The sequence below is a fragment of the Coregonus clupeaformis genome, unplaced genomic scaffold (assembly GCF_020615455.1).
Source record: "Coregonus clupeaformis isolate EN_2021a unplaced genomic scaffold, ASM2061545v1 scaf0143, whole genome shotgun sequence".
Taxonomy (NCBI): Eukaryota; Metazoa; Chordata; class Actinopteri; order Salmoniformes; family Salmonidae; genus Coregonus; species Coregonus clupeaformis.
Window position 1 is genome coordinate 95,347 of NW_025533598.1, and position 22,154 is coordinate 117,500.

The 22,154-nt window shown below is 48.3% G+C and overlaps 1 protein-coding gene across 1 annotated transcript in view; it reads right to left on the bottom strand.

The window, feature by feature from the left end:
- LOC121541373 (protocadherin Fat 3) overlaps window positions 1-22,154 on the bottom strand; it is a gene marked incomplete at its 3' end in the record, with an annotated part of 101,766 nt that overhangs the window by 69,954 nt on the left and 9,658 nt on the right. The window contains 8 exon segments of the mRNA XM_045213705.1: window positions 2,506-2,768; window positions 5,109-5,252; window positions 5,706-5,843; window positions 12,183-12,328; window positions 18,453-18,681; window positions 19,079-19,306; window positions 19,430-19,687; window positions 20,330-20,473. Of these exon segments, the coding sequence (XP_045069640.1) occupies window positions 2,506-2,768; window positions 5,109-5,252; window positions 5,706-5,843; window positions 12,183-12,328; window positions 18,453-18,681; window positions 19,079-19,306; window positions 19,430-19,687; window positions 20,330-20,473 (1,550 nt within the window).

Genomic DNA, 22,154 nt, shown 5'->3' on the forward strand with positions numbered 1-22,154 from the left:
TGGGAGGGACACTAAGGACTGGGGTGCTATATGGGAGGGGACACTAAGGACTGGGGTGCTATATGGAGGGACACTAAGGACTGGGGTGCTATATGGGAGGGACACTAAGGACTGGGGCGCTATATGGGACACTAAGGACTGGGGTGCTATATGGGACACTAAGGACTGGGGTGCTATATGGGAGGGACACTAAGGACTGGGGTGCTATATGGGAGGGACACTAAGGACTGGGGTGCTATATGGGAGGGACACTAAGGACTGGGGTGCTATATGGGACACTAAGGACTGGGGTGCTATATGGGAGGGACACTAAGGTCTGGGGTGCTATATGGGACACTAAGGACTGGGGTGCTATATGGGAGGGACACTAAGGACTGGGGCGCTATATGGGACACTAAGGTCTGGGGTGCTATATGGGAGGGACACTAAGGACTGGGGGTGCTATATGGGAGGGACACTAAGGACTGGGGGTGCTATATGGGAGGGACACTAAGGTCTGGGGTGCTATATGGGACACTAAGGACTGGGGTGCTATATGGGAGGGACACTAAGGACTGGGGTGCTATATGGGAGGGACACTAAGGACTGGGGGTGCTATATGGGAGGGACACTAAGGTCTGGGGTGCTATATGGGACACTAAGGACTGGGGTGCTATATGGGAGGGACACTAAGGACTGGGGTGCTATATGGGAGGGACACTAAGGACTGGGGTGCTATATGGGAGGGACACTAAGGACTGGGGTGCTATATGGGAGGGACACTAAGGACTGGGGTGCTATATGGGACACTAAGGACTGGGGTGCTATATGGGAGGGACACTAAGGACTGGGGTGCTATATGGGAGGGACACTAAGGTCTGGGGTGCTATATGGGACACTAAGGACTGGGGTGCTATATGGGAGGGACACTAAGGACTGGGGTGCTATATGGGAGGGACACTAAGGACTGGGGTGCTATATGGGAGGGACACTAAGGACTGGGGTGCTATATGGGACACTAAGGACTGGGGTGCTATATGGGAGGGACACTAAGGACTGGGGCGCTATATGGGACACTAAGGACTGGGGTGCTATATGGGACACTAAGGACTGGGGCGCTATATGGGACACTAAGGACTGGGGTGCTATATGGGAGGGACACTAAGGTCTGGGGTGCTATATGGGACACTAAGGACTGGGGTGCTATATGGGAGGGACACTAAGGACTGGGGTGCTATATGGGAGGGACACTAAGGACTGGGGCGCTATATGGGAGGGACACTAAGGACTGGGGTGCTATATGGGACACTAAGGACTGGGGTGCTATATGGGACACTAAGGACTGGGGTGCTATATGGGAGGGACACTAAGGACTGGGGTGCTATATGGGAGGGACACTAAGGACTGGGGTGCTATATGGGAGGGACACTAAGGACTGGGGTGCTATATGGGAGGGACACTAAGGACTGGGGTGCTATATGGGAGGGACACTAAGGACTGGGGTGCTATATGGGACACTAAGGACTGGGGTGCTATATGGGACACTAAGGACTGGGGTGCTATATGGGAGGGACACTAAGGACTGGGGTGCTATATGGGAGGGACACTAAGGACTGGGGTGCTATATGGGACACTAAGGACTGGGGTGATATATGGGAGGGACACTAATGACTGGGGTGCTATATGGGAGGGACACTAATGACTGGGGTGCTATATGGGAGGGACACTAAGGACTGGGGCGCTATATGGAAGGGACACTAAGGACTGGGGCGCTATATGGGAGGGACACTAATGACTGGGGCGCTATATGGGACACTAAGGACTGGGGTGCTATATGGGAGGGACACTAAGGACTGGGGTGCTATATGGGAGGGACACTAAGGACTGGGGTGCTATATGGGAGGGACACTAAGGACTGGGGTGCTATATGGGAGGGACACTAAGGACTGGGGTGCTATATGGGATACTAAGGACTGGGGCGCTATATGGGAGGGACACTAAGGACTGGGGTGCTATATGGGAGGGACACTAAGGTCTGGGGTGCTATATGGGAGGGACACTAAGGTCTGGGGTGCTATATGGGACACTAAGGACTGGGGTGCTATATGGGACACTAAGGACTGGGGTGCTATATGGGAGGGACACTAAGGACTGGGGTGCTATATGGGAGGGACACTAAGGACTGGGGTGATATATGGGACACTAAGGACTGGGGTGCTATATGGGAGGGACACTAAGGACTGGGGTGCTATATGGGACACTAAGGACTGGGGTGCTATATGGGACACTAAGGACTGGGGTGCTATATGGGACACTAAGGACTGGGGTGCTATATGGGACACTAAGGACTGGGGTGATATATGGGACACTAAGGACTGGGGTGCTATATGGGACACTAAGGACTGGGGTGCTATATGGGACACTAAGGACTGGGGTGATATATGGGACACTAAGGCTGTTTCCACTGGCAGCCTTATTCTGCTATTTTGCCAATAATAGGTTATTTTTATAATTATGCTGTCAGACCTGTCCTGGGCGAACATAGGGTTGTTATCATTGGTGTCCTCTACGTTGACGGTCAGTAGCCTCCAGTTGGACCGCTGAGGCAGACCCTGGTCGTAGATGGTCACGTTCAGGACGTAGCGGTCAGACCGCTCGCGGTCCAGCGGCCGGAACACTGTGATCAGACCCATCTCCATGGCGATGTCAAAGCAGCTGTCTCTGTTGCCGTTGGAGATGCTGTACAGGATGCGACCGTTGAAGGCCGTGTCATCGTCTGTTGCCCTCACCTGGAATAATAAATATGGTGGTTGGATGTTGAATCAATCAATCAATCCTTGTAAATGTGCTCAAATCCAAAGCACAAACATTTGTCTGATGCTGAGCAGAAATTACAATAAGAAGCATTTTAGATATGCGTTTACAAAATGCTGCAAGACACACTACATGATCAAAAGGTATGTGGACACCTGCTCTTTGAAAAACTAATTCCAAGATAATGGGCATTAATATGGAGTTGGTCCCCCCTTTGCTGCTATAACAGCCTCCACTCTTCTGGGAAGGCTTTCCACTAGATGTTGGAACATTGCTGCTGGGACTTGCTTCCATTCAGCCACAACTGTCACACCCTGATCTGTTTCACCTGTCTTTGTGATTGTCTCCACCCCCCTCCAGGTGTCGCCCATCTTCCCCATTATCCCCTGTGTATTTATACCTGTGTTCTCTGTTTGTCTGTTGCCAGTTCATCTTGTCTTGTCAGGTCTTACCAGCATGCTTTCCCGTTTTCCTGTTTCTCAAGTGTTTACTTCCTAGTTTTCTCGGTTCTGACCATTCTGCCTGCCCTGACCCCGAGCCTGCCTGCTGTCCTGTACCTGCCCGACTCTGACCTGATTACGTACCTCTGCCTGCCCTGACCCCGAGCCTGCCTGCCATCCTGTACCTGCCCGACTCTGACCTGATCACGTACCTCTGCCTGTCCTCGACCTGCCCTTTGCCCCGTGTTCTAATAAATTATTATTGAGAACTGTACTATCCTCCTCCTGTGTCTGCATCAGGGTCATATCCTGAGTCCTGATATCAAGAGCATTAGTGAGGTCGGGCACTGATGTTGGGCGATTAGGCCTGGCTCGCAGTCGGCGTTCCAATTCATCCCAAAGGTGTTCGATGGGGTTGAGGTCAGGTCTCTGCGCAGGCCAGTCAAGTTCTTCCACACCGATCTCTACAAACCATTTCTGTATGGACCTCGCTTTGTGCACGGGGGCATTGTCATGCTGAAACAGGAAAGGGCATTTCCCCAAACTGTTGCTGCAAAGTTGGAAGCACAGAATCATCTAGAATGTCATTGTATGCTGTAGCGTTAAGTCGGAACCATGAAAAACAGCCCTAGACCATTATTCCTCCTCCACCAAACTTTACAGTTGGCACTATGCATTGGGGCAGATAGTGTTCTACTGGCATCCGCCTAACCCAGATTTGTCCGTCGGACTGCCAGATGGTTTAGCGTGATTCATCACTCCAGAGAATGCATTTCCACTGCTCCAGAGTCCAACGGCGGCGAGCTTTACACCACTCCAGCCGACGCTTGGCATTGCGCATGGTGGTCTTAGGCCTGTGTGCGGCTGCTCGGCCATGGAAACCCATTTCATGAAGCACCCGACGTACAGTTATTGTGCTGACGTTGCTTCCAGAGGCAGTTTAGAACTCGGTAGTGAATGTTGCAACCGAGGACAGACGATTTTTATGCACTACGCAGTTCAGCACTCAGCGGTCCCGTTCTGTGAGCTTGTGTGGCATACCACTTCACTGCTGAGCCGTTGTTGCTCCTACACGTTTCCACTTCACAATGACAGCACTTACAGTTGACCGGGGCAGCTCTAGCAGGGCAGACATTTGACGAACTGACTTGTTGGAAAGGTGGCATCCTATGACGGTGCCACGTTGAAAGTCACTGAGCTCTTCAGTAAGGTCATTCTACTGCCAATGTTTGTCTATGGAGATTGCATGGCTGTGTGTTCGATTGTATACACCTGCCAGCAACGGGTGTGGCTGAACCAAATCCACTAATTTGAAGGGGTGTCCACTTACTTTTGTATATATAGTGTATTTCTTGTGTTTTATCTTTTTTTTCCCTGCATGAAAAACGCAGAATTCTGCGTTAACGCGACCCCTAAATTTAACTTGCTAGTTATCTAAAGTAAGTGGCTGAATTAATAAGGGCATCATATCGTGTTGGCTTAATGCCGTGTTTGAGAAGTCAAAGTACTGTTCTTCCTTCAGACAAGCACCAAACTCACCCCAAAAAATTTAATTCGGTAGCTCCTACCTATATATGTATACCTGTATGAGATGGACTGCCTGTCTTTGCTATTAGTTTATTTTCGTTTGCGCTCATTAGCATATTTAGCTAGCAGCCTCCATGGAAATTCGCTATTACTTGTGCTAATTTCATTAGCATTCTGGTAATAGACACCCAATGGGCTTTTTAGCTGGGGGGTTTTTTTGGCGCCCCCTTGTGTACTAAGCCGGTAATACCGTAAAATCTGGATACCGCCCAACCCTACTCAGAAATAATACGTGTAACTAATTTACCATGAACACTACATCACAACATGGAATTCCACATCCCTCACCTGAATGACACTCGCCCCTGCCGCCAGATCCTCCCTGACCACAATACTAGAGGGGAGCGACTTAAACTGAGGTGTCTGTCTGTTGGCTGAGAACAGGTCTGTGTACCCCTCATCCACCCTGGGTCTCCGCAGTGCCGTAGCCTTCTGGAGGAAGAACAAGAACAACTTTACAGATCTATTTTCTTTGCAGTCCAAAGAAATGTGTGATCCCAAAGCCTCCAAACACACACAGAGAGGCTGGAACAGAGGGCGGACAGTAGTCTGAGGCTGACGTCAGTGTGTTGCTAACATTATAGCTTCCTCCACTGTCCAAACTAGTGATCCTCTGCACGCAAACACACATGACCGCACTCCTTGACAATGTACCAACAATTGCTTGAGCTATACAAAATAATCCAATTGGACTGGGGTGCTATATGGGAGGGATAGCTCCGTTGGCGACATTTCAAACTAGCTGTGGAGTAAGCTTCCAGCATGTTCTTACCTCCATTACAAATGCTGCGCCCAATGAGCAGTTTAGGGGTTAAAGGCATATCGTCAGTAAGTGCACCTGAGATACTGATTTTGATATGATATTGATAATGATATTGATGACACCTGTAGGCCCAGCTCTGCCAGGCTCTGGGACACTCTTGTCTCTCTGCAGGTGACACTACGAGACGGCATCCTTCCCTGGACCACTGACACGTTGACGTAGGTCGGCTCCGAGAACAGCTCTCCGTCCGTCGCCTCCACCTTCAGAGGAATAATAATAATAATAATAATATGACTGCGTACCAAATTGAACTCTGTTATGTATAGTGCACTACCATGAGGAGAGACATGGGGAGACATAGGGAGACATAAGGATATATAGGGAGACATAAGGAGACATAGGGTGACATAGGGAGACATAGGGTGACATAGGGATATATAGGGAGACATAGGGAAATATAGGGAGACATAGGGAGACATAGGAAGACATAGGGACATATAGGGAGACATAGTGACATATAGGGAGACATAGGGAGACATAGGGAGACATAGGGATACATAGGGTGACATAGGGATACATAGGGATACATAGGGTGACATAGGGATACATAGGGTGACATAGGGATACATAGGGACATATAGGGAGACATAGGGATATATAGGGAGACATAGGGAAATATAGGGAGACATAGGGAGACATAGGGAGACATAGGGACATATAGGGAGACATAGTGACATATAGGGAGACATAGGGAGACATAGGGATACATAGGGTGACATAGGGATACATAGGGTCACATAGGGATACATAGGGAGACATAGGGTGACATAGGGTGACATAGGGTGACATAGGGATACATAGGATGACATAGGGATACTGAGATCCATCAATGCTCTATGTGTGAAGAAAAGAAAAGACACACACACACACAGACACACACAGACACACACACACAGACACACACACAACCTACACATCCACAACATTGTACTTAGTAATGTAAAACTGTAGTGTAATGCAATGTAATGAACATTTGTAAAAATGTAATATGATCATTGTTTTCTTTGCACAACATTAAAAAAGGTTATATTTCTCATTGGCAGCAGCTAATGGGGATCCTAATAATGTAATAAAATAACAAATGGGTCTCTGATGCATGTAGGTGTTGTGGTGTATGTGTTGTGGTGTACGTGTTGTGGTGTATGTGTTGTGGTGTATGTGTTGCGGTGTATGTGTTGTACTGTAGGTGTTGTGGTGTATGTGTTGTGGTGTATGTGTTGTGGTGTATGTGTTGTGGTGTATGTGTTGTGGTGTACGTGTTGTGGTGTATGTGTTGTGGTGTATGTGTTGCGGTGTATGTGTTGTACTGTAGGTGTTGTGGTGTATGTGTTGTGGTGTATGTGTTGTGGTGTATGTGTTGTGGTGTATGTGTTGTGGTGTATGTGTTGTGGTGTACGTGTTGTGGTGTATGTGTTGTACTGTAGGTGTTGTGGTGTATGTGTTGTGGTGTACGTGTTGTGGTGTATGTGTTGTGGTGTATGTGTTGTGGTGTATGTGTTGTGGTGTATGTGTTGTGGTGTACGTGTTGTGGTGTATGTGTTGTACTGTAGGTGTTGTGGTGTATGTGTTGTACTGTATGTGTTGTGGTGTATGTGTTGTGGTGTATGTGTTGTGGTGTAGGTGTTGTGGTGTAGGTGTTGTGGTGTATGTGTTGTGGTGTATGTGTTGTGGTGTATGTGTTGTGGTGTATGTGTTGTGGTGTATGTGTTGTACTGTAGGTGTTGTGGTGTATGTGGTGTGGTGTATGTGTTGTGGTGTATGTGTTGTGGTGTATGTGTTGTACTGTAGGTGTTGTGGTGTATGTGTTGTGGTGTATGTGTTGTACTGTAGGTGTTGTGGTGTATGTGTTGTGGTGTATGTGTTGTGGTGTATGTGTTGTACTGTAGGTGTTGTGGTGTATGTGTTGTGGTGTATGTGTTGTGGTGTATGTGTTGTGGTATATGTGTTGTGGTGTATGTGTTGTGGTGTACGTGTTGTGGTGTATGTGTTGTGGTGTACATGTTGTGGTGTATGTGTTGTACTGTAGGTGTTGTGGTGTATGTGTTGTACTGTATGTGTTGTGGTGTATGTGTTGTGGTGTATGTGTTGTGGTGTAGGTGTTGTGGTGTATGTGTTGTGGTGTATGTGTTGTGGTGTATGTGTTGTGGTGTATGTGTTGTACTGTAGGTGTTGTGGTGTATGTGGTGTGGTGTATGTGTTGTGGTGTATGTGTTGTGGTGTATGTGTTGTACTGTAGGTGTTGTGGTGGTGTATGTGTTGTACTGTAGGTGTTGTGGTGTATGTGTTGTGGTGTATGTGTTGTGGTGTATGTGTTGTACTGTAGGTGTTGTGGTGTATGTGTTGTGGTGTATGTGTTGTGGTGTATGTGTTGTGGTGTATGTGTTGTGGTGAATGTGTTGTGGTGTATGTGTTGTGGTGTATGTGTTGTGGTGAATGTGTTGTGGTGTATGTGTTGTGGTGTATGTGTTGTGGTGTATGTGTTGTGGTGAATGTGTTGTAGTGTATGTGTTGTGGTGTATGTGTTGTGGTGAATGTGTTGTGGTGTATGTGTTGTGGTGTATGTGTTGTACTGTATGTGTTGTGGTGTATGTGTTGTACTGGATGTGTTGCGGTGTATGTGTTGTACTGTAGGTGTTGTGGTGTATGTGTTGCTGTGTATGTGTTGTGGTGTATGTGTTGTGGTGTATGTGTTGTGGTGTATGTGTTGTGGTGTAGGTGTTGTGGTGTATGTGTTGTGGTGTATGTGTTGTGGTGTATGTGTTGTGGTGTATGTGTTGTGGTGTAGGTGTTGTGGTGTATGTGTTGTGGTGTATGTGTTGTGGTGTATGTGTATGTGTTGTACTGTAGGTGTTGTACTGTATGTGTTGTGGTGTAGGTGTTGTGGTGTATGTGTTGTGGTGTATGTGTTGTGGTGTATGTGTTGTACTGTAGGTGTTGTGGTGGTGTATGTGTTGTACTGTAGGTGTTGTGGTGTATGTGTTGTGGTGTATGTGTTGTGGTGTATGTGTTGTACTGTAGGTGTTGTGGTGTATGTGTTGTGGTGTATGTGTTGTGGTGTATGTGTTGTGGTGTATGTGTTGTGGTGAATGTGTTGTGGTGTATGTGTTGTGGTGTATGTGTTGTGGTGAATGTGTTGTGGTGTATGTGTTGTGGTGTATGTGTTGTGGTGTATGTGTTGTGGTGAATGTGTTGTGGTGTATGTGTTGTGGTGTATGTGTTGTGGTGAATGTGTTGTGGTGTATGTGTTGTGGTGTATGTGTTGTACTGTATGTGTTGTGGTGTATGTGTTGTACTGGATGTGTTGCGGTGTATGTGTTGTACTGTAGGTGTTGTGGTGTATGTGTTGCTGTGTATGTGTTGTGGTGTATGTGTTGTGGTGTATGTGTTGTGGTGTATGTGTTGTGGTGTAGGTGTTGTGGTGTATGTGTTGTGGTGTATGTGTTGTGGTGTATGTGTTGTGGTGTAGGTGTTGTGGTGTATGTGTTGTGGTGTATGTGTTGTGGTGTATGTGTATGTGTTGTACTGTAGGTGTTGTACTGTATGTGTTGTGGTGTAGGTGTTGTGGTGTATGTGTTGTGGTGTATGTGTTGTGGTGTATGTGTTGTACTGTATGTGTTGTGGTGTATGTGTTGTACTGTATGTGTTGTGGTGTATGTGTTGTGGTGTATGTGTTGTGGTGTATGTGTTGTGGTGTATGTGTTGTGGTGTATGTGTTGTACTGTATGTGTTGTGGTGTATGTGTTGTGGTGTATGTGTTGTGGTGTATGTGTTGTGGTGTATGTGTTGTACTGTATGTGTTGTGGTGTATGTGTTGTACTGTATGTGTTGTGGTGTATGTGTTGTACTGTATGTGTTGTGGTGTATGTGTTGTACTATAGGTGTTGTGGTGTATGTGTTGTACTATAGGTGTTGTACTGTATGTGTTGTAGTGTATGTGTTGTGGTGTATGTGTTGTGGTGTATGTGTTGTGGTGTATGTGTTGTACTGTAGGTGTTGTGGTGTATGTGTTGTGGTGTATGTGTTGTACTGTAGGTGTTGTGGTGTATGTGTTGTGGTGTATGTGTTGTGGTGTATGTGTTGTGGTGTATGTGTTGTGGTGTATGTGTTGTGGTGTATGTGTTGTGGTGTATGTGTTGTGGTGTATGTGTTGTACTGTATGTGTTGTGGTGTATGTGTTGTGGTGTATGTGTTGTACTGTAGGTGTTGTGGTGTATGTGTTGCTGTGTATGTGTTGTACTGGATGTGTTGTGGTGTATGTGTTGCTGTGTATGTGTTGTACTGGATGTGTTGTGGTGTATGTGTTGTACTGTAGGTGTTGTGGTGTATGTGTTGTACTGTATGTGCGGCGCTTGTACGGAGTGTTAGGACCACCCATACACAAAAATGTTACCATGACTGGAACGTCTGCTAAATGGCATATTACTTATTACTATATGTGTTGTACTGTATGTGTTGTGGTGTATGTGTTGTGGTGTATGTGTTGTGGTGTATGTGTTGTACTGTATGTGTTGCCAAACGTCAGCCTAGAAACCTTAATGACTTGGAGAAGATCTGCAAAGAGGAGTGGGACAAAATCCCTCCTGAGATGTGTGCAAACCTGGTGGCCAACTACAAGAAACGTCTGACCTCTGTGATTGCCAACAAGGGTTTTGCCACCAAGTACTAAGTCATGTTTTGCAGAGGGGTCAAATACTTATTTCCCTCATTCAAATGCAAATCAATTTATAACATTTTTGACATGCGTTTTTCTGGATTTTTTTGTTGTTATTCTGTCTCTCACTGTTCAAATAAACCTACCATTAAAATTATAGACTGATCATTTCTTTGTCAGTGGGCAAACGTACAAAATCAGCAGGGGATCAAATACTTTTTTCCCTCACTGTAGGTCTGCATAAGGAATGTATAGGGATACATAGGGGATGCATGGGGATACAGTTGAAGTCGGAAGTTTACATACACTTAGGTTGGAGTCATTAAAACTCGTTTTTCAACCACTCCACAAATTTCTTGTTAACAAACTATATTTTTGGCAAGTCGGTTAGGACATGTACTTTGTGCATGACACAAGTAATTCTTCCAACAATTGTTTACAGACAGATTATTTCACTTATAATTCACTGTATCACAATTCCAGTGGGTCAGAAGTTTACATACACTAAGTTGACTGTGCCTTTAAACAGTAAAAATGATGTCAAGGCTTTAGAAGCTTCTGATAGGCTACTTGACATAATTTGAGTCAATTGGAGGTGTACCTGTGGATGTATTTCAAGTCCTACCTTCAAACTCAGTGCCTCTTTGCTTGACATCATGGGAAAATCAAAAGAAATCAGCCAAGGCCAGAGAAATAAATTGTAGACCTTTCCAAACTCCTGAAGGTACCACGTTCATCTGAACAAACAACAGTACATAAGTATAAACACCATGGGACCACGCAGCCGTCATACCGCTCAGGAAGGAGACGCGTTCTGTCTCCTAGAGATGAATGTACTTTGGTGCGAAAAGTGCAAACAAATCCCAGAACAACAGCAAAGGACCTTGTGAAGATTCTGGAGGAAACAGGTACAAAAGTATCTATATCCACAGTAAAACGAGTCCTATATCGACATAACCTGAAAGGCCGCTCAGCAAGGAAGAAGCCACTGCTCCAAAACCACCATAAAAAAGCCTGACTACGGTTTGCAACTGCACATGGGGACAAAAATCGTACTTTTTGGAGAAATGTCATGTGGTCTGATGAAACAAAAATAGAACTGTTTGGCCATAATGACTATCGTTATGTTTGGAGGAAAAAGGGGGGGCTTGCAAGCCGAAGAACACCATTCCAACCGTGAAGCACGGGGGTGGCAGCATCATGCTGTGGGGGTGCTTTGCTGCAGGAGGGACTGGTGCACTTCACAAAATAGATGGCATCATGAGGAAGGAAAATGATGTGGATATATTGAAGCAACATCTCAAGACATCAGTCAGGAAGTTAAAGCTTGGTCGCAAATGGGTCTTCCAAATGGACAATGACCCCAAGCATACTTCCAAAGGTGTGGCAAAATGGCTTAAGGACAACAAAGTCAAGGTATTGGAGTGGCCATCACAAAGCCCTGACCTCAATCCTGTAGAAAATGTGTGGGCAGAACTGAAAAAGCATGTGCGAGCAAGGAGGCCTACAAACCTGACTCAGTTACACCAGCTCTGTCAGGAGGAATGGGCCAAAATTCACCCAACTTATTGTGGGAAGCTTGTGGAAGGCTACCCGAAACATTTGACCCAAGTTAAACAATTTAAAGGCAATGCTACCAAATACTAATTGAGTGTATGTAAACTTCTGACCCACTGGGAATGTGATGAAAGAAATAAAAGCTGAAATAAATCATTCTCTCTACTATTATTCTGACATTTCACATTCTTAAAATAAAGTGGTGATCCTAACTGACCTAAGACAGGGAATTTTTACTAGGACTAAATGTCAGGAATTGTGAAAAACTGAGTTTAAATGTATTTGGCTAAGGTGTATGTAAACTTCCGACTTCAGCTGTACATAGGGATACCTTGAGGTTGAAGACTCCAGTCTTGAGTTTAGCGGAGGCCAGGGACCTCCTCAAGGCCAGGGCACCAGAATCTGGGTTCAGGTTGAAGTAGTCCTGCTCATTACCTGACAGGATCCTGTACTTAACCAGCCCCAGGTCGTCCATGTCTGCAATACAAAACAATACACAATAAAGCAAGACAATCCAACTTTCCATACGTCAATGAAATGTATTTTATACAGCCTTTTTTACATCATCTGTTGTCAAAGTCACCTGTACTTTGGTCATGTCTGGAGGACATCCAGTCACCCAGCCTAGAGAGACACCAGGCCCAGAGAGACACCAGGCCCAGAGGGACACCAGGCCCAGAGAGACACCAGGCCCAGAGGGACACCAGGCCCAGAGGGACACCAGGCCTAGAGGGACACCAGGCCCAGAGAGACACCAGGCCCAGAGAGACACCAGGCCCAGAGAGACACCAGGCCCAGAGGGACGCCAGGCCCAGAGAGACACCAGGCCCTGAGGGACACCAGACCCAGAGAGACGCCAGGCCCAGAGAGACGCCCGGCCCAGAGAGACGCCAGGCCCAGAGAGACACCAGGCCCAGAGAGACACCAGGCCCAGAGGGACACCAGGCCCAGAGAGACACCAGGCCCAGAGAGACACCAGGCCCAGAGGGACACCAGGCCCAGAGGGACACCAGGCCCAGAGAGACACCAGGCCCAGAGAGACACCAGGCCCAGAGAGACACCAGGCCCAGAGGGACACCAGGCCCAGAGAGACACCAGGCCTAGAGAGACACCAGGCCTAGAGAGACACCAGGCCCAGAGGGCTGTCCTATACTGACCATACCAGCACCCTATTCCCTGGATGTTACAGCAAAAAAAGGATGTGCTTCTGCTCCATTCTCAACCCCCCCAGGCACATCACATCCCCCTTCTCAACCCCCCCGACACATCAGATCCCCCTTCTCAACCCCCCAACACATCCCCCTTCTCAACCCCCAGCCACATCACATCCCCCTTCTCAACCCCCCCCAGCCATATCTTAACACCCACATCCTTCTCAACCCCCCAGACACATCACATCCCCTTCTCAACCCCCCAGACACATCACATCCCCCTTCTCAACCCCAGACACACCACATCCTTCTCAACCCCAGACACATCACATCCCCCTTCTCAACACCCCCCAGACACATCACATCCCCCTTCTCAACCCCCAGACACATCACATCCCCCTTCTCAACCCCCCCAGACACATCACATCCCCCTTCTCAACCCCCCCAGACACATCACATCCCCCTTCTCAACCCCCCCAGACACACCACATCCTCCTTCTCAACCCCCCCTTGATAATTGCAGTGAAACCGTGTCATATTCCAGTCGTCATTCATATTCGGACATGCACACGGACATTATCAAATAGCTATATTCTTTGTTCTCTGTTATTATTTCAGCTAGCTAGTGGTCAAAAATCATTCACCTTGGGACGACGGAGGGAAACCATAACACAATTAATTTACAAAATGGTCATATAGATGTACAGTGAGGGAAAAAAGTATTTGATCCCCTGCTGATTTTGTACGTTTGCCCAATGACAAAGAAATGATCAGTCTATAATTTCAATGGTAGGTTTATTTGAACAGTGAGAGACAGAATAACAACAAAAAATTCAGAAAAACGCCTGTCAAAAATGTTATAAATTGATTTGCATTTTAAATGAGGGAAATAAGTATTGACAAAACCTACGTTTACACCCCCTATTTTTAATTAGGTTAGTTGTGCTGCGATCCTAACCAAGTGGGAGGTGGGAAATTACGGATTGCGAAGAGGAATAACTTTGCAGGTGTTTCTGATTAATAAATAATGCTGGTGGGTGGTAACATTCAAATAAAACCCAGCCCTGAAACAAAAATAATTTGCACGTCATCTCATAGAAAAATACACGTATTTTGCACGAAGCTGGACAATCGGATTTGCTAGTTCAAGGCAAAATATATCATACTTTGACTAAAATGATGATCTATTGACGTAAATCGATGTAAGCTCTGGCCATAAAAAAGCTACCTACAGAATGTGATTATTATGGATAAGAGCAAGATTATTTTTATTTGTCAAACGGCAGTCAAGCATCGATCATCATGTCACCAGAATAAGACCATCGATATTGATTGGAAAGGAGCATCAAGCTCATCACCGTGCCCTTTCACCACCCTGTGAAGTTCATCAAAACTATTTCTTCTGTAGTCTAATAAACTGCATGGTTTCCAGAGTCGTAGTGGGAACTACAGCTCTGTCACGCCCTGGGGGACTTATATGTTGAGTCAGGGTGGGAATATTCTATGTTTCAGTCTAGGTGTTGTAGATCTATGTTGGCCGGGGTGGTTCCCAATCAGAGGCAGCTGTTGCTCGTTGTCACTGATTGGGGACCATACTTAGGCAGCCTGTTGGCACTGTCTAGTTGTGGGATCTTGTTCCGTGTTGAGGCTTGTTTAGTGTTCAGCCTTTGGACATCACGTTTCGTTTGGTTTTATTGTTTTGTTGTGTGTTTATCATTGAAATAAACATGTACGCATTTCACGCTGCGCCTTGGTCTGACCCGTCCTTAAACGAACGTGACAGAAGATCCCACCAGACACGGACCAAGCAGCGTGCCCAGGAGGACCGAACACCCTGGACACAGGTGGGGAAGATGTGGTCGTGGGAGGAGATATTTGTGGGAAAAGGACCCTGGGCGAAAAAGGAAGCCCAGGCAGGAGAGGAGCAATGGCAACACAGAAGCCGGCCGAGGAGGAAGCTCGAGAAGCAGCCCCAATAAAACATTTTTGGGGGGGCTAAAGGGGTGGTCGGGGAGCGAGAGAGAAGAGCCCCGACCACTGCACCCGGTGGGTTTCCAGATTGATTCCCTACGACCATGGGAAGAGGAGTGGGAACAGTTCTATACGGAGGAGTCGGAGGATGACGACGACGATGGGTTTCTGTTCCCTAACTCGTGGGGGCTCCCGGAGGAGTCCTCACTGGAGGAGGAGTGCCGAGAAAGAGAGAAGGATCGGATCTGCAGGGTAAGAGAGGAGGCCACCATATTACGGGGGCTGATAGCTAGAATAGAGCGGGAGAGCTCCATTCAAGAGGAGGCACAGCAGGAGGCTCGTAGGGAGAAGGAGGAAGTAGATGCACGGAGAGAGGAGCTGGTTAGGCAATATAAGGAGCAGGGGTTAATAAAGGAACCTAGGTATGCGGAGAAACGCACTGTACCGTTCTGCGCCCCGCATGGGTCGTGCGAAAGTGGGCAGCCAGCCAGGACGGGTTGTGCCAGCTCTCCGCTCCAAACCTCCAGTCCGGCCCGGTCTGTTCCTGCTCCCCGCACCAAGCCAGTGGTGCGTGTCGCCAGTCCGGCCCGGCCTGTTCCTGCTCCCCGCACCAAGCCAGTGGTGCGTGTTGCCAATCCGGCCCGTTCCTGCTCTTCGCACCAAGCCAGTGGTGCGTGTTCCCAGTCCGGCCCGGCCTGTTCCTGCTCCTCGCACCAAGCCAGTGGTGTGTGTGTTCAGTCCGGCACGGCCCGTGCCCGTTCCACCGGTGCCTGGTTCGGCACCGGTCAGCTGCTCCACTCCGGAGCCAGAGGAGTCCGCTCCACCGGTGCCTGATCCAGCTCCGGTCAGCGGCTCCACTCCGGAGCCTGAGCAGTCCGTTCCACCGGTGCCTGGTCCAGCTCCGGTCAGCGGCTCCAGTCCAGACCCAGACGTCAGTCCCTCTCCAGGTTCGGTGTCTCCCACACCAGGGTCCAGACAGGGCCTGGAGTATCGTGGGAGGAAGGAGAGGGGAAGCAGCGCGCCGAGGTCCAGACCAGACCAGGGGTGAAATAGGGAGGCGGAGAGTATGTGGTCGTCACGCCCGGAGCCGGATCCGCCTCCGAGGCGGAATGCCCACCCGGCTCCTACCCTGTTATGTAAAGGTTGTGCGGTCGGAGTCCGCACCTTTGGGGGGGGGGGGGGATACTGTCACGCCCTGACTCAGGGGACTCTTATATGTTGAGTCAGGGTGGGAATATTCTATGTTTCAGTCTAGGTGTTGTATGTCTATGTATGGCCGGGTGTGATTCCCAATCAGAGGCAGCTGTCGCTCGTTGTCTCTGATTGGGGATCATACTTAGGCAGCCTGTTGACACTAGTTAGTTGTGGGATCTTGTTCAGTGTTGAGGCTTGTTTAGTGTTCAGCCTTAGGACTTCACGTTTCGTTTGGTTTGTTGTTTTGTCGTGTGTTTATCATTGAAATAAACATGTTCACGCTGCGCCTTGGTTTGACCCGTCCTTAAAACGAAGGTGACAAGCTCTGGAAAAAAATAAGAGACCACTGCAAATTTTTCTTAAATCAGCATCTCTACATGTATGACAGCCATTCCATTCCAGTGTCTGTTGAATTCCAACACAGGCACACCTCATTCTACTGAATTAGGTACTGATTAGGTGATCACCTGAACCAAATCTTATTTAACGAGGAAAAGTATAAAAACCATTGCTGTGGTCATCACTATCCTCTTGCAATAGGACCAGCTGGATGGCAAAAACAGTGCTAATAGTACCTCAAAAGTAATATTAATCAAAAAATAACTATTGACCATGCCAAAAGAGTTGAAAAGGAAAGTTTTGATTGAGGAAAAGAAGGGTTCAATTCTGGCTTTACTGGCAGAGGGATACATTGAGCGTCAGGTTGCTTCCATCCTTAACATTTCGATGACGGCAGTTCATAAGAACAAGTTCAAGCAGCAGACATTGGGGACAACAAAGCTACAGACCGGCAGAGGGCGAAAACGACTCTCTACTGACCGGGATGACCGCCAACTCATTCGAATGTCACTCAACAACTGTAGGATGACATCAAGTGACCTACAAAAAGAATGGCAAACGGCAGCTGGGGTGAAGTGCACGGCGAGGACGGTTCGAAACAGGCTCCTAGGGGCAGGGCTGAAGTCGTGCAAAGCTAGAAAAAAGCCCTTCATCAATGAGAAGCAAAGAAGAGCCAGGCTGAGGTTTGCAAAAGACCATAAGGATTGGACCGTAGAGGACTGGAGTAAGGTCATCTTCTCTGATGAGTCCAATTCTCAGCTTTGCCCAACACCTGGTCGTCTAATGGTTAGACGGAGACCTGAAGAGGCCTACAAGCCACAGCGTCTCGCACCCACTGTGAAATTTGGTGGAGGATCGGTGATGATCTGGGGGTGCTTCAGCAAGGCTGGAATCGGGCAGATTTGTCTTTGTGAAGGTCGCATGAATCAAGACATATACAAGGTTCTCCTGGAAGAAAACGTGCTTCCTTTTGCTCTGACATTGTTCCCCAACTCTGAGGATTGGTTTTTCCAGCAGGACAATGCGCCATGCCACACAGCCAGGTCAATCAAGGTGTGGATGGAGGACCACCAGATCAAGACCCTGTCATGGCCAGCCCAATCTCCAGACCTGAACCCCATTGAAAACTTCTGGAATGTGATCAAGAGGAAGATGGATGGTCACAAGCCATCAAACAAAGCCGAGCTGCTTGAATTTTTGCGTCAGGAGTGGCATAAAGTCACCCAACATCAATGTGAAAGACTGGTGGAGAGCATGCCAAGACGCATGAAAGCTGTGATTGAAAATCAGGGTTATTCCACCAAATATTGATTTCTGAACTCTTCCTAGGTTAAAACATTAGTATTGGGTTGTTTAAAAATTAACATTAACTTATTTTCTTTGCGTTATTCGAGGTTTGACAACACTGCATCTTTTTTGTTATTTTGACCAGTTGTCATTTTCTGCAAATAAATGCTCTAAATGACAATATTTTATTTGGAATTTGGGAGAAATGTTGTCAGTAGTTTATAGAATAAAACACAAATGTTATTTTTACCCAAACACATACATATAAATAGTAAAACCAGAGAAACTGATAATTTTGCAGTGGTCTCTTAATTTTTTCCAGAGCTGTATCATCGTGTGACTCCAAGTTTAGTTCAATATTGATATTATATCAATATAAAGGCATTTCCTCCGCCATTTCTCGAATAATTTATTTTACTGATACAAAAAGATCGAATGTCGAATGAACAAATTGTCTGTCGACATTAAGGACATTTTACCAACACTTCCTGTTTGTTTCTATCACAGCTGTCGTGATTTTCTTTTATACAGTATGACTTTACTCGCATAAAAAACTGTGGATGGAAACGTGGGTATTGATCAATGATCAATGATCATTCATGTACAAGGGAGGAGAGAAAACCCACAGAGGACTGGAGTTTGACCGCTGGGCTACCTACCCACAGCTGACATGGTGACAATGTTCTGGCCCACGGGGAAGTCCCGTCCAATCATCCCTCGGCAGCCAACCCTCTCAAACAGCGGTCTGTTGTCATTTAGGTTGATGAGGCGCACTGTCACGTTGACCTCGTTCTCGCGGCGGTAGGGAGAACCCCAGTCTGAGGCCCGGACGGAGAACATGTAGAGATCAGCTGACGTCTCGTAGTCCAGCTCTCTAGTCGTCCTCAGCTGGGAGAAGAGGAGAGGAGAGGAGAGAAGAGGAGAGGAGAGGAGAGGAGAGGAGAGGAGAGGAGAGGGAGAGGAGAGGAGAGGAGAGGAGAGGAGAGGAGAGGAGAGGAGAGGAGAGGAGAGGAGAGGAGAGGGAGAGGAGAGGAGAGGAGAGGAGAGGAGATGGGAGAAGAGGGGAGAGGGGAGAAGAGGAGAGGGAGAAGAGGGGAGAAGAGGGGAGAAGAGGGGAGAAGAGGACAGGAGAAGAGGACAGGAGAAGAGGGGAGGAGAGAAGAGAGGTCGAAAAGAGATAAGATCAAATAAGATATAATAATTGGTTTGTCATCATTGCAGCATGTACTGTATACACACAGTCAGGAACAACAACCCAACAGTCAACACTAAAAGTAGCAAGTACCTCTCCTGAGTCCTGATCTATGGTGAAGGGTAGCGCCTGAAGTCCAGCGATGCTGTGGGTGATGCTGTGGGTGATGCTGTGGGTGATGCACCCGTTCTCCCCTTTGTCATCGTCCACCGCCGACACCACCAAGATCACTGTGCCGACCGGCACGGTCTCTTCGATTGACACGTCGTACGCCGGCCTAGTGAACGTGGGCGTGTTGTCGTTAGCGTCCTCTATGGTGACCTGAGTTAAAGATAAGATGAGATGAGACGAGACAAGAGAACAGAAGATCAGATCAGATTGTCAACACAGACACAATCAACAACGTATTACAAATCAGATCAAAGCAAACAAATCCAAATTCACCTGGACCCTGGTTCTGAGTTTACTGGCCTCCTCCACTACCTCCAGCTCCACGGTGTCCTGTGATAGGCTGGTCAGAGGGGTTGCCGTAGTGATGACCCCGGTCAGAGGGTTGATGAGGAAGTACGGTGAGGCAGAGAAGGGTGTGAAACTGTAGTTGACGTTGGGAGGGTCTGGAGTGATCCGCACTTCCACTATGACGGCGCCAGGTGGCGCTATCTCACTCAGTCTCACCTGGTAGAGCTGTTTATCAAACCGCATCTGGACAAACAAGTTAAAACGTGTGCCAATGTTCATGCTTTTATACCAAAGTAAAACAATTTCAAGCTTATCTACTTACATAAAAGAGGAGCATCATGTAATTAAAATGTCTTTGTTGTTATGGTGTTGTTATGGTATTGTTATGGTGTTGTTATGGTATTGTGACGGTGTTGTTATGGTGTTGTTATGGTATTGTGACGGTGTTGTGACGGTGTTGTTATGGTATTGTGACAGTGTTGTTATGGTGTTGTTATGGTATTGTGACGGTGTTGTTATGGTGTTCTGGTATTGTGACGGTGTTGTTATGGTATTGTGACAGTGTTATGGTATTGTAACGTGTTGTTATGATTGTGACAGTGTTGTTATGGTGTTGTTATGGTATTGTGACAGTGTTATTATGGTATTGTGACAGTGTTATTATGGTATTGTGATGGTGTTGTTATGGTATTGTGACGGTGTTGTTATGGTATTGTGACGGTGTTGCTATGGTATTGTGACGGTTTTTTCACTAGAACAAAAACCTAAAAACTCAGACCCAAAACATTTTTGATTTAAAAGAAAACAAAGACACTGAACAGCAGAAAGAGGGAAAAAAATAAAACAATGAAAATTAAATTCAAATGAAGAACGGAAATGACTCACCTGGACAGGCTGCCGTTTTCTAACTAGCACCTGGACCACCTGAGTGTTGGAGAACAGAGGAGGGTTTCCTCTGTCTTTAGCCTGGAGGGTCAGGTTACAACCGTATGGAAACGTATTCCAGTCCACAGGCTCTGACGTCTTCACCTAGAGATTGGAGGAGAAGAGGAGATTAGAAGAGAGATTAGAAAGGGAGGAGAGGGGAGGAGGGAAGAGAACAGAAGAGAAGAGAAGAGAAGAGAAAAGGAGAGGAGAGGAGAGGAGAGGAGAGGAGAGGAGAGGAGAGGCGAGGATGGGGAGAGGATGGGAGAGAAGAGGAGAGGATGGGGAGGGGAGAGGGAGGAGAGGAGAGGATGGGGAGAGGAGAGGAGAGGGTGGGGAGAGGAGAGGGTGAGAGGAGGAGAGTGTGGGGAGAGGAGAGGGTGGGGAGAGGAGAGGGTGGGAAGAGGAGAGGAGAGGAGAGGAGAGGAGAGGAGAGGAGAGGAGAGGAGAGGAGAGGAGAGGAGAGGAGAGGAGAGGAGAGGAGAGGAGAGGAGAGGAGAGGAGAGGATGGGGAGAGGAGAGGAGGGGAGAGGAGAGGGAGAGGAGAGGAGAGGGTGGGGAGAGGAGAGGAGAGGGTGGGGAGAGGAGATGAGAGAGTGGGGGAGAGGAGATGAGAGGGTGGGGAGAGGAGATGAGAGGGTGGGGAGAGGAGATGAGAGGGTGGGGAGAGGAGAGGGTGGGGAGAGGAGAGGAGAGGATGGGAGAGAAGAGAGGAGAGGATGGGAGAGAAGAGAGGAGAGGAGAGGATGGGGAGAGGAGAGGAGAGGGTGGGGAGAGGAGGGAGAGGAGAGGAGAGGAGAGAGGAGAGGAGAGGAGAGGAGAGGAGAGGAGAGGAGAGAGAGGAGAGGAGAGGAGAGGATGAGGGAGAAGAGGGAGAGAAGAGGAGAGGAAGGGGGGGAGAGGAGAGGAGAGGATGGGGAGAGGAGGGAGAGGGTGGGGAGAGGAGAGGATGGGGAGAGAGGAGAGGATGGGGAGAGGAGAGGAGAGGAGAGGAGAGGGTGGGGAGAGGAGATGAGAGGGTGGGGAGAGGAGGTGAGAGGGTGGGGAGAGGAGAGGGTGGGGAGAGGAGAGGGGAGGAGAGGATGGGAGAGAAGAGAGGAGAGGATGGGAGAGAAGAGAGGAGAGGAGAGGATGGGGAGAGGAGGGGGTGGGAGAGGATGGGGAGAGGAGAGGAGAGGATGGGGAGAGGAGAGGAGAGGATGGGGAGAGGAGAGGAGAGGATGGGGAGAGGAGGGGAGAGGAGAGGATGGGGAGAGGAGAGGGGAGGGTGGGGAGAGGAGAGGAGAGGGTGGGGAGAGGAGAGGGTGGGGAGAGGGGAGGAGAGGAGAGGATGGGAGAGAAGAGAGGAGAGGAGAGGAGAGGAGAGGATAGGAGAGAAGAGGAGAGGAGAGGAGAGGAGAGGAGAGGAGAGAGAGGAGAGGAGAGGAGAGAGAGAGGAGAGGAGAGGGAGAGGAGAGGAGAGGAGAGGAGAGGGTGGGGAGAGGAGAGGATGGGGAGAGGAGAGGAGAGGAGAGGAGAGGGTGGGGAGAGGAGATGAGAGGGTGGGGAGAGGAGGTGAGAGGGTGGGGAGAGGAGAGGGTGGGGAGAGGAGAGGGAGGAGAGGAGAGGATGGGAGAGAAGAGAGGAGAGGATGGGAGAGAAGAGAGGAGAGGAGAGGATGGGGAGAGGAGAGGGAGAGGGTGGGGGAGAGGAGAGGAGAGGAGAGGATGGGGAGAGGAGAGGAGATGATGGGGAGAGGAGAGGAGAGGATGGGGAGAGGAGAGGATGGGGAGAGGAGGGGAGAGGA